A 16132-nucleotide genomic window follows, 5' to 3' on the forward strand; every position below is an offset into this window, starting at 1 on the left:
AATCATTTTTTCAAGAGTCAGAGTCATGTATACATTTAATTGATTAGCTCAATTATAAATAGCATAACTATTTATTTTAAAAATGTCTTCTCCAGTTGATTTTACAATATATTTTTCCCATTTATCAGTTAAAAATGTTAACTAGAAAACATTTCTAGTTGCACATGTTCACAATTAATCTCATCATGGAATTACTTCTACATTTTTGAAAAACCCATTGTTGGTCTAGTTTTTAATTTTCTCTTATTTTCGTTGTTTGTGAAGAGAAATACTAAGAGATTAGGGAAATTATTTTCAATAAGGACATATTTTATGCTTTTCTTGGTGAAAAATAATGCCATTTTAGTAGATGTGTTGATATATTGGACGTGGAGTCAGCCCCTGCTATGAATGTAAATACTGAAAGTACTGCCAATGCCACCTTTTAAAATATCACTATCCCAGTACTTAATATCATTAAAAAAATGAATTATTTTCTAAATTCAGGTATACTCATACCTTATAATGTTGTACATTAGTGACACTGATATAAGAATACTACTTAATAAAGTTTTTGATCTCACAAAGGATTGCTCAAATTCAGACAGATTGTATCTTTATCAGTTCTTTAAAGCTCTAAGTCATAGAGCTCAGAGGTTCAAATATCAAATTCAAAATTAGAAGTTCATGACATTTTACGAGTCTAGTACTTGCATTATTATTTGTATGGTTGTCAGAACACCGTAGAAATGGAACATCCACCAATGGATTAGGTATATATTAACCCTGAAGTAGAATCAAACTTTGTGTTAGATCCATATCTCCTACCTCCTTTCCTTGATATACGTCAAATCTACAACTTAATACCTTGTAAATATACCTACTCAGTATCACCACTTGGCAATCACTATGTGGACAAAAGAGCAGCTGCTTAAATAGTCCATACATTGATTGGGGTAAAGAATCAATCATCTAAACTAATATATCATTGAATCATCCAATTAATGTCTCAAATACACATAATCACTCTCATACTAAACAAAAAACAGATACATTACCAATCACAAAGCATATTTGGTATTTTTATCACTAAGACACATTATGAAAAAGTTGAACTAAAATTTCAATAGCAAAAGAAAAAACCTATTTTAAAAGAAGTGTAATTTGATTCCTGCACACACACATGTTCTTGTTATATTGACTTGAGAAACATAATAATCTACAATTGTTTTTGGAAGCCTATAAAGTTGCAGATTACTACACACACTTCTTCCTATTATACTTGATTTAAGTAACAGAATACAATGTATAATCCTTTTACAAGCACCCAGACTTTTGTAGAATACTGCACAGATACATCTATAGTGCAGGGATGCGGACGGGTTTTTTTTGTCCCATGATGAAAAAATCGTCCCGACCACACGGTTGGACAAAAACGGGACGGAAATTCGTTGCGAGACAAACGGACGGGACGGTTTTCGTCCACTCAGATGAAAGACCGTCCCGTTCGGAGTCTAGAACGAAAAAACCATCCCATCCGCGTCCCTGCACTGATTCCGGACGTCGAACAGGACGATCTTCATCCCGTACCGTCCATCGTCTTGTCCCGACGATCCGGAAATATTCTAGTGTAGGGACGTGGACGGGACGGTTTTTTCGTCCTAGGATGATAAAATCATCTCGTCTGTGAGGTTGGAGGAAAACCGGGATGGAAATTTGTCTCGAGACGAATGGACGGGACGGTTTTCGTCCACTCGGATGAAAAAACCGTCTCATTCGTTCGTCTCGGACGAAAAAAATGTCCCATTCGTGTCCCTGCACTGATTTCGGATGTCGGACCGGACGATCTGCAACTATAGTAGTGCAGGGCTGCGGACAGGACGGTTTTTTGTCCCAGGACGAAAAAACTGTCTCGTCCGCGAGGTTGGATGAAAATCGGGACGGAAATTCATCCCAAAACAGACGGAGGGGAGGGTTTTCGTCCATTCTGATGAAAAGACCGTCCTGTCCGAAGTCTCAGATGAAAAAACCATCCCGTCTGCGTCACTGCACTGATTCCAGACGGTGGACGGGACAATCTTCATCCCGTCCCGTCCATCGTCCATGTCCCTGACCATCCAGAACTATACTGGTGCAAGGAGGCGGACGGAACGGTTTTTTCGTCCCAGGACGAAAAAATCGTCCCTTCTGCGAGGTTGGACGAAAACCGGGACGGAAATTCATCCCGAGACAAACCCGACGGGACAGTATGCTTCCACTCGGACTAAATAACCGTCCCGTCTGTTCGTCTCGGACGAAAACAACGTCCCGTCCGCATCCCTGCACTGATTCCGGACGTCAGACGAGACAATCATCGTCCCATCCCATCCATCGTCCATGTCCCGGACGATCCGGAACTATATCACACATCTTCCTAATATACTTGAGAAACAAAATAATCTACACATTTTTTACAAGCACATAAGTCAACTCTAGTGTAAAACCTAAATAGATTGTGCAGTGCATAATCTGCTCTCTGTCTCTCTGGCGGGAAAAACTCAGCCGTCTCTAACCCAGAGAGCAGACGTCGGCTCAACGATTTCTGTACAAAACCCTCGTCAGACTGCTTGCGTTAGGCCCTTCAAGAACCCAAGAAGTCAGATAATCTGCCCAAGATGTTTCCATTTTTCCCATCTTCTATGAATGATATTCAGGCTCAAGGACAGCAGGTTTACTTCTTTTTCTCTCCCACTCTCATTACATTTACGCATTTGTTCTAAATTTCCCATTTTTTTCTTCGTTTCAATGTTTTAGTTTGATCGATATCCCTTCAATTGCTTGCGCAGAATCGACCGCAAATGCCGGTTTTCAATAATCAGAACATGATCATGCCCAACCAGTCACATTTAAGCGCTTCGCCTTCACTTGGGTCTGTTCCTAACCCTCTCCAAGCTACTATCATGGGCGTGCAACCACAAATTGGGCATCCTCATTTCAGTCAACAGCCCCCAAATATGAACCAGATTGCGGGATTGCAATTTCCTGGACAGATTTACAATATTTCTCAAGTTTTAAACCAGCTTGGAATGCAGCAATTATGTGGGCAACTAGGTTTTAACGGGCAGATGCAGAATTTAAACCAGTTTTATCAGTTTCCGCGTGGTGGGCAAGTTTGGCCGCAAAATTTGCCTCAGAATTTCAACCAAGCAATTGGTTTTCAAGGGCACTACGCTCCACAGACTAATTTGTTGCCCTTAAATCAGTGTCAACAATCATCTCAGAATATCAATCTATCTTCTCATCACACTCCATTTGGCAATGTGTTGGTGTCTGACGATGCATCGCAAGTCAAGTCTCATGGTGTGGGACCTTCCATGGGATCGGCTCCTACCGGATCAAATGGTCAGCAGTGGCCAAATAAAACATTTCCGTTCACCACTGGCTTAAACAAAATGGAAGATACTCAAAGGAATTTTTCCTCAGGTTCAGCCAGGCCAGCTCAGGTGCCTGGAAATGATCTTTATGAGATACTATCAAGAGCATCTACTTTCTATTATCATGCCATTTTATGTAACTTTGCCAGCGAAAAAATCACGTTTAATATTCCAGAGATAAAAAACTAAACATTTGCTTTGATGTCCTGTCAGTATTCCCTATTGTATAGTTTGGCATATGTCAGTTTCATTCGTTAGCATCATTGTCAACGTCATCATTATCGTCTTCATCACGATCAACATTATCATTATCGTCAGTGTCATAAATTCTCACTGACATTGATGAAATTTAAGGTTTTAGACGATGACGATGGCATTGACGAGGTTATAGTTGACATTGAGGATGGCAAGGTAGCACAGATGGTTGACGTCTTCTGTCAATCCTGTCAATTATAGTTTAATAAAATGGCAACCCTGTCAATGTCAATGTCATCGGCCTTGGGGGGGATAATGATGGAACTGATGGAAAACTTCTTTAACTATGGACGGTTGATGATGATGATGTTAATGCCAGTTGATGTTGACAACATAATCGGGAAACTCTCAACCAGCTTCATCATCACTATTTTTGCATGTTACTATTGTGCTATGTTGTATCCTTTATTAAAGAAGAATAATTGTTGAATATATTCCTTTTATTGGTCTGTCTCTTGAAGATTCTCTTTTTTGTTATCTTTTGGTGAGGGGATCGGTTCTGTTTTCCGCAATGGCATTGAAAGTAAGATGGTTAGTTTCTCTAAAGATAATCTAAGATTGAGTCAGATGTCTGAGTTTTGGATAAGTTTGATGTAAAACCCATATTCTTATAATGTAATAACTTTGTTTCAACATCATGTAATATTTTTGTTGCATTCCTTCAGAAGATCCAAAACATCAAACTTTTTGCCTTTTCTGGTATTTTTACAAGTTGAATAAACGAATGTCATCGCCCTAGCTTTGAAATCAATGAAAAATCTATTACAAAAAAGAAGAAATCAATGAAAAATATTTGGGAATCTCAAGCAGTAAACCAAGTGTAAACCCTAGAGGGTCTGGGGGAGAAGAGAGGTTGAAGGAGAATAGAATGTAATGACATAATGAATGAGAGTTACAAGAGGGGTATATATACCCTTAAGAGATAGAATAGAGAATAGGGAATAGGGCTAATGGGCTTATAGAACAGGGCCCATTAGCCCATAGAGGACATGTCTCACTAACAGCCCCCCGCAAGCGAAGTGTGGATATCGTCCATACCGAGCTTGGATACTGCACGCTGCAAGAGAGGCCTGGATAGGCCCTTGGTAAGCACATCAGCAGCTTGATCAGAGGAAACAACAAAATCAAGGTCAAAGATGCCCTCGTCAACCCGCTCCTTGAAGAAGTAGCGGTCACGTTCCATGTGCTTGATCTTTCCCTGCTGGCCCGGATTCTCGGCCAGTGCAATTGCCGACTTGTTGTCACAGAAGAAGTGAATCGGGCCGGCATACTCAACCCGTAGGTCATGGAGTATCCCATAGATCCACTGAGCCTCCGAGGCCCCATCAGCAAGCGCTCGGTACTCGGCTTCGGCACTAGAGCGGGACACTTTGTCCTGCTTGCTGCTTTTCCAACTAACCAGGCTGCCGAAGACGAAGGTGCAGTACCCGGTCGTGGGCGATAATCAACAAGGACCCCGAAGTCTGCATCGGTGTAGACCTTCACCGTCCGGTCCGAGCTGCAAGTAAAGTACACCCTTACCTGGACAGCCCTTCAGATACGCAAGTACCCGGTGACCGCCTGGCGATGAATGGCATGTGGATCATGCATGAACTGGCTCAGGAGGTTGACGGCGAAGCTGATGTCGGGCCGAGTGTGCGTCAAGTAGATCAATTTTCCCACAATCTGCTGGTACTCATAGTGATCCACTGGAGGCGAGTCCTCCCCCTTCCCTAATTTTACGTTAGGGTCGAGAGTGCTGGCTGGCGCGCACTCCGTCATGCCGGTCAAAGTCAACAAGTCCATGCAGTACTTCTGCTGGGAGACAAAGATACCCCGAGGGGAGTAAGCAACTTCAAGGCCAAGGAAGTACCGAAGTTGGCCCAGGCCTTGATCTCGAACTCCTTAGCCAAAGCGGCAGCAAGACGTGTAGTTTCGACCATATCAGACCCCGTCAGCAGCATATCATCCACATAGACAGCAAGAATGGAGACACCACCGGACGAATGCCGGAAAAACAGGGTGGCATCCCCATTACTCTGGGTGTATCCCTCAGCCTTCATGACAGAGGCGACCGAACCACATCCGTGGGGACTGTTTCAGTCCATAGATAGACTTACGCAGTCGACAGACAGTGCCCGGCGGGCCGAGAGGATAGCCCGGAGGCTGCTGCATGTAGACCTCCTCAGTCAGATCCCCGTGCAGGAAGGCGTTCTTCACATCGAACTGTCGAATTACCCACTGGAAGTGAGCCGCCAATGCCAAGAGAAGACGGATAGTCTCCATCTTCGCCACCGGAGAAAAGGTCTCGAAGTAGTCGACGCCATAAGCTTGGGTGAACCCCCGAGCCACAAGTCGAGATTTGTGACGCTCGAGTGTCCCATCTGCATGGTGCTTCTTAGTGTGGACCCACTTGCACCCCACCGCCTTCTTTCCAGGAGGAAGAGGGCGATATCCCAGTGCGATTCTTGAGCAAGGACTGCATCTCCTCGTCCATCGCCGCTTTCCAATGAGGAGAAGCGATAGCATCGGTGATGCGGCGAGGGATGGGATCCGATTCGATGCGGGAAAGAAACAGCCGGTAGGGGGTACTCAGCCGTGCGAGAGATACATAATGAGACATGGGATAAAGGGGAGTGCGGGTGCACTTGCGAACCCCTTTGCGAAGGGCGATGGGCCAGCCAAGATGATCATCGTTGCCATCGGAGGAAGGAGGTCCATCGCCGGAAGAAGAGGGAGCGGAAGCATGAGTAGGAGGAAAATCAGGAGAACAGTCATGAAAAGAATCTCGTCGGGAGTCGGCAATGACTCGCCGAGAGGAGAGGAAGTGTCAACCATCGGAGAGGAAGAGGCCTCAGGAGGAGACCAAGAGGGAGCGACATCGAAGTCGGGAATAGGAGGTGCTGGAAGAACCTCAAGAGATGACGAAGAGGGGACTGGAGGGTCAAAGGAAGATAGATCATGAGACGATGACACGGTCGGAGCAGTGGGCTCCGCGGACGGAACCGGTTCCAAGTGGGGAACCGAAGGATCCTCATCCAACGGAAGGCGGGGTGAGGAAGAATAATCTCCAAAGTAGGGCTCGTACTCGGCAAAGGTAACATTCGCCGAAACGAAGAACCGCCTGGAAGGCGGATGATAGCACCGGTACCCTTTTTGGAGAGTCGAGTACCCCACAAACACACACCGTAGAGCTTTAGCATCCAACTTCGTCAAGGTCGGTGAAGTATCGTGGACGTACGCCGTGCATCCGAATACCCGTGGAAGAAGGCCGGTCTTCAATGGAACCCCCGGGAACGCCGCACCGAGACGGTCAAGAGGCGTAGCAAAGTCGAGGGATTGGGATGGGAGGCGATTGATGAGATGGGTGCTCGTCAAAATCGCCTCACCCCAATATGTCCACGGAACCGTGTGGCCTCGTCAACAAAAATCAGAAAGTACCGATGACCCTGCAGGCTCGGTTTGGGGGCCGGTCCCCAGACATCGCTGTGAATGCGGAGGAGTGGCGTCGAGGTATGAGACTGAGATGAGGGAAAAGATGACCGGCGGTGTTTAGCCAACTGACAAGCCTCACACACAATAGTCTTCGGGTCCAAACCCACAAACAAAGTCGGAAACAAACGCTTTAAAATAGCAAATGACGGATGCCCGAGGCGCTGATGCGTCAGATGTAGTCGACCCCTCCGCTGCTCATCGGCCGGCCGAAGACTGGGCTGCACCCGGAAGCACTGCAAGGTCCCCCCATCGTCCAGCAGCAGCAACCCGTGCTCGCGTCTAATCGGTGTAGTTCTCCCCACCTTGTTAGACAGAGACATTCCGTCAGGTGTCAGGTGAAAAGAACAAGACACAGAATCAACAAGACGCTGAGGGGACATCAAAATGGCTCGCAGCAACGGAACATGCAGAACCCCTTGAACCACTCCCAGACCATCGATGTAGACTGCCCCAATACCCGCCACGGGAAGACGTCCACCACCCGCAGTAAGAACAGTGCGGCCCCCACCATGTCGCCAGATGCAGGCAAACCGGTGGTTGAAGGGGTCATATGTTCCGTTGCCCCGAGTCAATTACCCAAGTCGTCTCCGCAACCAGGAGCCGTAAAGGCGGTATGACCACAGTACCACTCCGTAGTGGGTAGGGTGAGAGCACGCACCAAAGAAAGCAGAGGAGGGCACCGCGGTGGATGTCTGAAGAGCAGCGAGATGGGACGTGAGCCGAGCAAGCTCGGCCTGCACACGGTCAAACTGTTCTGCCGTAACATGCTGAGAAGCGCCGGAAGTAGACTGAGCAAGCAAAGCCGACTCTTTTTTCTTCTTCTTCTTCTGTTCAGCGAAGTACTTCTTCCGACAGCGGGATTCCACATGACCAATCTTGCTGCAGTAGGAACAGACCGGGGCAGCGCCTTCCTGGGTCGATGCAGGGATGGAGGAGGGCCGAGAGAGGAGGGCCGTCGAGTCCCGTGGATCCTCGGAAGCTTGACGGCCAAACTTCAGGATATGACTCTCCTCTTCTTGAAGCTCTTTCACCAGCTCGGAAATGGTGGGCAGACCCTCCGTGCGGTACATGGCAGCGCGTCGGATGTGCTCATATTCTCGATTCAGCCCCCTGATGAAGCCCAGCAAGCGAAGACGTAGCGTATGTTGATACATTAGGCGAAGACGTACCACTTTATGGGAAAGCGGTTTTTCGAGAAAGTCAGCGTCAGAGAATTCGTCGGCCGTGACGGTGGCAGCAGACTTGTCATCAGCCATGGCTTGGACAGACGGCTTCGACACACAGCAGACGGCTCACTGGGCAGTCGACGACACCAGATCTTCAGCAGAGCCGTGCAATGCTTGGGATGTCGCGGTTCCACCTGCGCGGTCAGGTGGCGGGGGTCGAGGGGGCAGCGCCCCCCGCGGGGTTCGGGGCGGAGCCCCGAAACCTAGACGAAATCGGAGAAGCCGCGCCACGAAATCTAGACGAAATCGCAGAAGCAGAGTGTTAGTCTGTGCGCTGCGGGCGGCGCGGACGGCGGGCTGCTAGCTGGGCAAACGGCGGCCTGCGGGCGTAATGCACAGCAGATGGGTGCACAGCAGAGGTCGGACGGCTGGCCGCGCGGACTGCTGGTTGCGGGCGGACGGTTGCGCGGACGGCTGCCTGTGGGCGGACGTCCGCGCGGACTGTTGCCTGTGGGCGGACGGCTGCGCGGAAGTTGCGGCGCGCGGACTGCTGTCTGCGGGCGGACGGCCGCGCGGACTGTTGCCTGCGGGCGGACGGCCGCGCGGAAGCTGCGGCGCGCGGACTGCTGTCTGCGGGCGGCGGTCTGTGTGCGGCTAGGGCTGCACACAGGCTGGATGGCGAACACGACTAGAGTCGTGTACCCGGAGGATGATGTCAAGTCCTCCACTAGGATCAAGAGCTTGAGCTCTGATACCATGTAAACCCTAGAGGGTCTGGGGGAGAAGAGAGGTTGAAGGAGAATAGAATGTAATGACATAATGAATGAGAGTTACAAGAGGGGTATATATACCCTTAAGAGATAGAATAGAGAATAGGGAATAGGGCTAATGGGCTTATAGAACAGGGCCCATTAGCCCATAGAGGACATGTCTCACTAACACCAAGTAATAATGTCGCTAAAGGTTTCTTTCTTGATTTTCATCTTCATTTTGGAGTGTTGATATGTTGTCCCTAAACGTTACCTTTTGTGTCAAATATATCTCCAGGTTAGTCAAGACAAACATAACAATAATGGGTTTTCAGCTTCTCAAAACTTTAAGAGGAATTCTAATGGTTATAATAACAGAGACCATTCACAGAGAAGGCAAGTTATCCCCGTGTTTTCTTACTGGTGCATACTGGGAATACTCTTTTATTCTTTACCGTGTCATTTTTCTTCAGATTTCAGAAGCAAAATCATAACATGGGCCATTCAAAGGGCTACGGAAGTACCCCAAAGAAAAATTGGGACAGAGGTATGGATTTATTATTTCTTCGACCATAGGGCCTTTTGTAATCTTTTATCTGGCAAATGAATTCCAGAACATTTTTCGAAAACTCAGTCGACCATAACTTATCTTTATAAAAATATCTTGTCTATAATCCATGAATTGCTTCAAGACTGCATTACTGGGATTCCTCAAGGTTGACTGAGCCCTAAAAACCTGAGAAAATCCTTCAGGAACATGTGAGAAATTCCTCGTCAAAGTCTCCATGCAGGAATGCAATTTTCACATTTTATTGGCAAAGCTCCAACTTCTGATCTGCACCAAGAGAAATCAGAATCCTAATAGTTAGGGGCATCAACTAGGCTAGTCTTTTGATAGGAACCTGCATTCTTGTCGTCGGAAAGCAGGGTACAAGAGTGAGAGAGCAAGCAGAGTGATGGTTGCCAAGGAAGACTAATAGCAGAGAGGACAACCTACTGAGCCTTAAAGCTTGCCACTTGTCTAGGGGCTTGAATTTGATTCGATTTGTCTAGGGGCTTGAATTTGGTTTTCCGAGTGGGAGTCTTTACTATATTCCCATGATTCGATTTGGTTTACATTTGGAGATGCTGGAAGGGGAAGAGGGAGGGGGCTGGCCTACAAGAGGAGCCCCAGCCCTGGGAGCTCTAAATAAGACCAAAAATAGTGCATCTTTAACTTCACTCTAGCTACCTTAAATAGACTGATAGAGATCCGCGCCTTTACATAAAAATTCCAAAAGAATGTACAGAGTGACATTTTATTCCTGCAGTCTATCTATTTCTTTTCCCAAATCTGCCATTTCTTCATTCATGGGCTACCTTCCAGCAACAACTAATAGTATCCTCCACATCTCAGAGTTGTTGCAAATGGGATTTGGGCTGTAGTAACTTGGCTTTAGGTAAGAAAACTGCTAAGTGGTTATGACATGGTCTTAGAGCAATACCCAGCGGCCTTAGCTAACAAGCCCACCACAGCTCTCAGAACAGCTAAACACATTTCCGTCACTGTAACAGTCCTTGTCTAGGCCTATATTTTTTGAGCCCGATCAGGTGACAGGTCCCACTGGAAAATCCAACGATGAAAGTTAAAGTCGAAGACAAAGTATGAGGGTTTCAAGATGATGGGATTTTACAAGGTAACCTTTCCAGTGGGACCATCGCGTGGGAAGAAGAAGAAGATAGGGCGATCATTGCCCTGCCAGATGCAGCGGGGCAACTCCTAGCTGGATGCTGCTTGGGAGATCCAAAAGACAACGACAATACTTCTTAAGAAACCCTTACAGAGTACTGATACGTTCTTGAAAAGGCCAATTATGACCTATGTAATTGGAATTTTGCCATGAATCTTGATATTTCAATTAAACTGAGGTTCGATACGAATCCAGTGTGTGAGATTGCATGGGTGGGAGAAGAGAGAAAGAGAGAGTAACAGCTGACGTCACTGGAGAATGTTGACCACTGGCCAATTGGAGATTGCAGAAGGTAAGAGAGAGGAAGCGATGAAGATTGAGAGATAGAAGCTTAGGGAAACTGAATTGGTGACAATAATGAGAGGAAGAGGCTCACTGGCAATTCTTGGCTGTCTGTGTACTCTTGCTTCCCCATAATTATATTGGTTGAGTGTGGCTGCCATGGGCCTTCTTCTGCTGACAGGAGCTTGCGTTTAGCGTATAACAGCCCGGAATCATGTCAGTACTATTCCCAATTTCAGGTACGTATAGCAAATATATAATCCATGGGCCCTTAGGCTAGGCAAGGCACAACAGTTATCTGTGCTCAATCTGTGGTGCGGAAGGGTACTCCGTTGCCTTCTTTATGAGAAGTCCTCCAAAAGATCTTATCAAAAAATTTGACAGTGCAGAGCCAGTGGCATCAACAGATACGAACCTTGTGCCAGGTTTGGATCGGAAGGGGGAGAGGACGAGGGGAGGTAGGGAATTCCGGGGGTAGAGAGGTGAAACGGGAAGGGTAAGAGAGGAGGCCGAGCAGATGGGGTAGGGATCGGCCGTGGACGAGCCGCCTGAAGACGCGGTGAGGTAGAGACAATCACGAGGGCAGGGGATCGTTGAGGGAGAGAGAGAGAGACCAGACTTAGACGAGAAGAGGGGAGACCAAAACACTACTTCATTCTTCTTCTTGGCTGCCCTCCTAAAGGGAGGGCATCCCTATTTAAAGGAAATACAGCAATCACTAAATAACGGAAATGCCCCTGTGGGCTAACATGACTAAACTACCCCCTAGGATCCTATCATGTACTCATCTTCAGTTAAGTTGGCCTTATAATTTATTTTTACATCAAACTGTAGAAGAATTTGATACGGTCCATCTGAGGACCTATCAATCTCGCAAGAAGAGAAGCAGGGAGATTGCACGTGTCTCAGACAGTACACATGCAAATTCAAATGGCTGAAGGTGGGAGCCGGGGGCTATAAATAAAAAAGATGGAGATAGTAAGGGGCATCCAGGCAAACCTGGTTTCCTTGGAGGAGGGGGAGCTGCAGTTCCTGCATGAGGAGAGATATTCTCGATCTCGGGGGTGCTGTAGATGCGATTCTCCATCTCTTGTTTACTTGACGAACTCATTGGCGGATTTCTGTTCTTGGAGTGCCATTCTACTTGTTGGTTTCAGTGAATTCTTGAAATATTATCTCATCCGATCCATATTAAAAGATCATCTATCTCTCTTGGATAGGATCATGACAGCCTCCAATTCTGATTTGTTGCTGAGGATGAATCCTTACGATATTCATTTTAGCAACAGGTGTTAATGTATTCATATAATCAACCCGATGTTTTTGCTTTTAGCCTTGAGCAACAAATCGTGCTTTATAGTGTTCTAGCTGACCATCAGCACGATATTTAACTGGCTTCACCCAGCGACAGCCAATTTAACTCTTACCTAGAGAAGGAGTTGATTTCCAAGTATGAGTAGCATACGAGGCTGGCATTTCGGTATTCATAGCTTCCTTGAACTGGGGTTGAACAAATGTGTCCTTGACAGATCGTGGGATATTAATTTGCTGAAAATTCATTAGAATACTTTTATGCAAAGAAGACACGTTCTGGTTTGTAAAAACATTTATAAGCCCACGTTGTGGTAAGCAAGTGTTTATAAGTGGATTAACCCTTACAGTCATTTCCATTACATGTATAAGGCCAGGATTAACCCTGCCTTCCTACCTCATTTACACTTCTTGTCTGCCCTATATAAAGAGGAACACTCACCATGTGGAAAAGACTGAAATGCCCCTAGTTGGCTGAAATGACAGGGATAATCCTGACAGGGGTTGAGGTTCTTATTATTAACATACTGGCACCATTAGAACGACTATGTTTCCTCGAGACAGTTTTAGATGACTCATATACCTATGGTGACAGGCCGATTATGGTTGATGTGTAATGCGTGTTCAAATACACCGTCATGTCTGTCGGACTGACAGGTCTAGGGCAGGAAAAAACACCGGAAACCTAATCGTTATTACTGAGCAGACTTCAAAGTAACACACTTTTGACTTCCCATGCCTTCATAATTGAAACTCTTGAAGATAAGAATCCAGTAATCCCGCCTGTAACATCTGAACGAGTGTATCCTTTACTATGAAAGTATTTATTGTGTTGATTTGTGTCAATGTAGCTATAAAATTTCTTATTGAAGGATCAGCCCTGTGATTTAAAAAACAGGACCGCAGGAGGGACTGGAGAGAACTACCCCATTCATGAAGCACGCAAGAAGAAATCCGGGTGAAAACGGCAGGTAGAAGTCCTGCTTCTTTCAAAAATTAAGTCCCGCTTGTTCTCCATTGCTGTCAATTTCTCTCTCATAATCTCTTTATAGCTTTCAATTTATTTCCCTCTCACACAGTCTCTTTTTCTCTCTTTCACTCACACAATCTCTCAGTTTCTTTCTTTATTTGTCTGTCTTTCTGTCAATTTCATTCTCATTCTCTCTCTCCCTCACACACAAACACACTCTTTCTTGCTCTCTCTTTCTCTTGCTCTTAATTTCTTTCTCTCATTTCTCCCTCTGTTCACTCATTTTCATTCCTAAATCTTCTACTACTATTTGTTTTGCTGTGCAGCAAACTGTCAACTGCCTCGACCTACCTGGAGGAGGAAGTCAGGCTGTGGCGTGAAGCACGGAAGAGGAACTTTCCTTCAACAGCCAATTTACAGAGGGTTCTGCCCTACTTAACTCCTATATCTCTCCCCCAAAACCCGAACCCTAATTTAACATTAACATCTTCCGCGTCTGCAGAAGCTTGAGAAAGCCGACGGCGACTCAGTAGACTCCACTGAGGACACCAAACTGCGCCGTCAGGTCAGTTTACTCTCTTGGTATCCTCAAGTGCATTTCTTGTGATATTCATAACACTTGATCAAAGTTTATATCAAATATTATCCCTAAACTATCCTCCGTGATCTTTTTTTTGCTCAAAAATCAATGGTTTTTTTTGGCTTTTCTTTGGCAGCAACTGAAGGAGGTTCTGAAAAAGCAAAGGGAGCTAGGTTTTGAGGCCGCAGAAGTTCCCTCTTCCTATCTGTTCGACTCGGAGAAGCAGCCTCAGTATAACCATGGGAAGAGGGGCCGAGGCAGTGACAAGTGGCAAGCTAAGAAGCAAAGGCCAAGAACTGGGCAGCCGCCACCTCCACCGGTGGTGCCAAAGCAGAGCCTCTTGCAGAAGTTGCTAAGCTCAGAGATCAAGAGGGATGCCAGCCATCTATTGCAAGTTTTCAGATTCATGACCCTGAATACTTTCTTCGATCATTGGCCAGAAAAGCCACTGGAGTTCCCCAATTTGACCTTTGGAGATGGTCAAATTTCCCAATTTGCTGATGGTGGCGACGGTGGTGGTGGCAGTGGAGGCTGTGGAGAAGGAACTCAGACAAATGAACTTGGAGCGGGCAAGCAGCAAGCTGGGGAGATCTCAGAAGAGAGTGACTGTGTAACTGATGGCAGGGGAAGCTCTGATGATGAAGATGAAGGGGTAGTGGGTGGCAATGTGGGTGTGGGTCAAGAGGACAGTAAATAAAACCATGGGTTTTGTAGCTTATCTTACTGTTTGTGGCTAGTGTAGTTTATCTTACAACTTCTCCCTAATTATGGTACTGAGAGTTGAGGTAAAGTCGAGTAAAGCAATCAGCTTAAGAGCTTGTTCGAAGATTGGATCAGCCGAGACAACTAAGTGGACCATTTCCCTATTTATTAAACAAAAGTTGTCCCCATTCAGACCTTTGAATCCAATCATGTGCACACTTACCATAAGCCTAATAATAAGATAAAAGTCTATTAGTGGATATGGCTAAGTCTTAATGTGGCATTTTAAAGCCTTCTGAAATTTCTGGTATTTTTACTGCATAATATTCCCCAAACTCAACTCCTGTTGGATTTTAAGAGCCCAGTGGAGGAAAACCATGGCTTTTGGGGTTTATCATGCTGTTTATGTTCGATTTGCTTACAAATTTGATATCGTCCGGTACCCATTGGCATTGTAGCATATTAAGGGCATTTTTGTAATGTTATGTTGCTTTCCCTTAAATAGATCAGGTCTTCTGTAGGACAGCTAATAATCTGGAAGTAAGAAGCTTAAATTAGTACTTTAGTAGCTCTGTAGCAAGTTCCACCCTCTCTCATCCCACCATGAAAATAAAACAAGAAAAAGTACCAAGTCAGAAACAGAACTTTAGAAACTACTTCAAATCCCTTAAGTGCATAAAACCCATGAACCTTACTACTTTACCTTTGCATTTATTGGAAAATTCTCCACTAGTTAAAAGAAAACATCACATTGGTGAAATGGCCAACATTCTAGTGGGCTCTTTTGGTTCTTGCAGGACTAAGGTTCAGATGAAAATTCCCTTATCTGTTCTATCTCTGACCATCATCTGTTTCTATCTTTCCAGTCCGTCTTGTTCAGACACGCCTCATCCCCTTCCATTCTCCATGGGCAGCCGTCTTCTGTTCGTTCTGTCATCTGTTCTATCCAACCCCTCACATGAAAGCCCAACGAAATCACAAACTTTGACTTATAAATGCCAATAGCTATGTTCCGTCCCATCATCCCACATTCCATCATCCGTCATCTGTCTTCCATCTTCTGTGTTCCACCGTCTATTATCCGTCATCCACAGTCCATTATCCGTCATCCATCATCCATCGCCTTTAAATGAACCCTAATTCAAAGGGAAAAAAACTCATCGGATATGGTTTCCTCATCTGTTCCATCCCTGACCATCATTTGCTTCTATCTTTCCATTCCGTCCTGTTCGGAATGCTCCATCCCGTTCCGTTATCCCTGGACAGCCGTCCGTTCTGTCATCTGTTCCATCCAGCCCCTCAAACAGGAACCAAACAAAATCACAGACTTTGACAGATAAATGACTGTACCAATGTACCGTCCCGTCATCCGTCACTCTTTCATCTGTCATCCATCTTCCATCTTGTCTTTCGTCTTCCATCTTCTATCATCCGTTGTCTGTTGTCAACCATCCATCTTCCGTTGTCTGTCATCCGTCACCCACCATCTGTCGTCCCTCATCCATCTTCCGCTGTCTATAA

At 45.8% G+C, this 16132-nt stretch overlaps 1 protein-coding gene across 1 annotated transcript; it reads left to right on the plus strand.

Moving 5' to 3' along the window:
• Positions 1 to 2478: 2478 nt before the first annotated feature.
• On the plus strand, positions 2479 to 14682 carry NUFIP (GATA zinc finger protein). The gene is made up of 8 exons (XM_078579904.1): positions 2479 to 2687; positions 2805 to 3461; positions 9335 to 9432; positions 9510 to 9583; positions 13258 to 13330; positions 13656 to 13752; positions 13832 to 13894; positions 14046 to 14682. The coding sequence occupies exons 1-8, from the start codon at positions 2634 to 2636 to the stop codon at positions 14604 to 14606; spliced, it is 1677 nt and encodes a 558-aa protein (XP_078436030.1). The 5' UTR covers positions 2479 to 2633; the 3' UTR covers positions 14607 to 14682.
• The last annotated feature ends 1450 nt before the right edge of the window (positions 14683 to 16132 follow it).

The sequence above is a fragment of the Wolffia australiana genome, chromosome 8 (assembly GCF_029677425.1).
Source record: "Wolffia australiana isolate 7733 chromosome 8, ASM2967742v1".
Lineage (NCBI taxonomy): Eukaryota > Viridiplantae > Streptophyta > Magnoliopsida > Alismatales > Araceae > Wolffia > Wolffia australiana.

What these genes read in the sequence shown, in the direction of transcription:
- NUFIP (XM_078579904.1), top strand. Translation starts at nt 2,634, where the DNA reads ATGTTTCCATTTTTCCCATCTTCTATGAATGATATTCAGGCTCAAGGA. An exon ending in TTCAGGCTCAAGGACAGCAG is followed by an intron (nt 2,688 to 2,804) that starts GTTTACTTCTTT and finishes TTGCTTGCGCAG; the next exon opens with AATCGACCGCAAATGCCGGT. An exon ending in AATCCGGGTGAAAACGGCAG is followed by an intron (nt 13,331 to 13,655) that starts GTAGAAGTCCTG and finishes TTTGCTGTGCAG; the next exon opens with CAAACTGTCAACTGCCTCGA.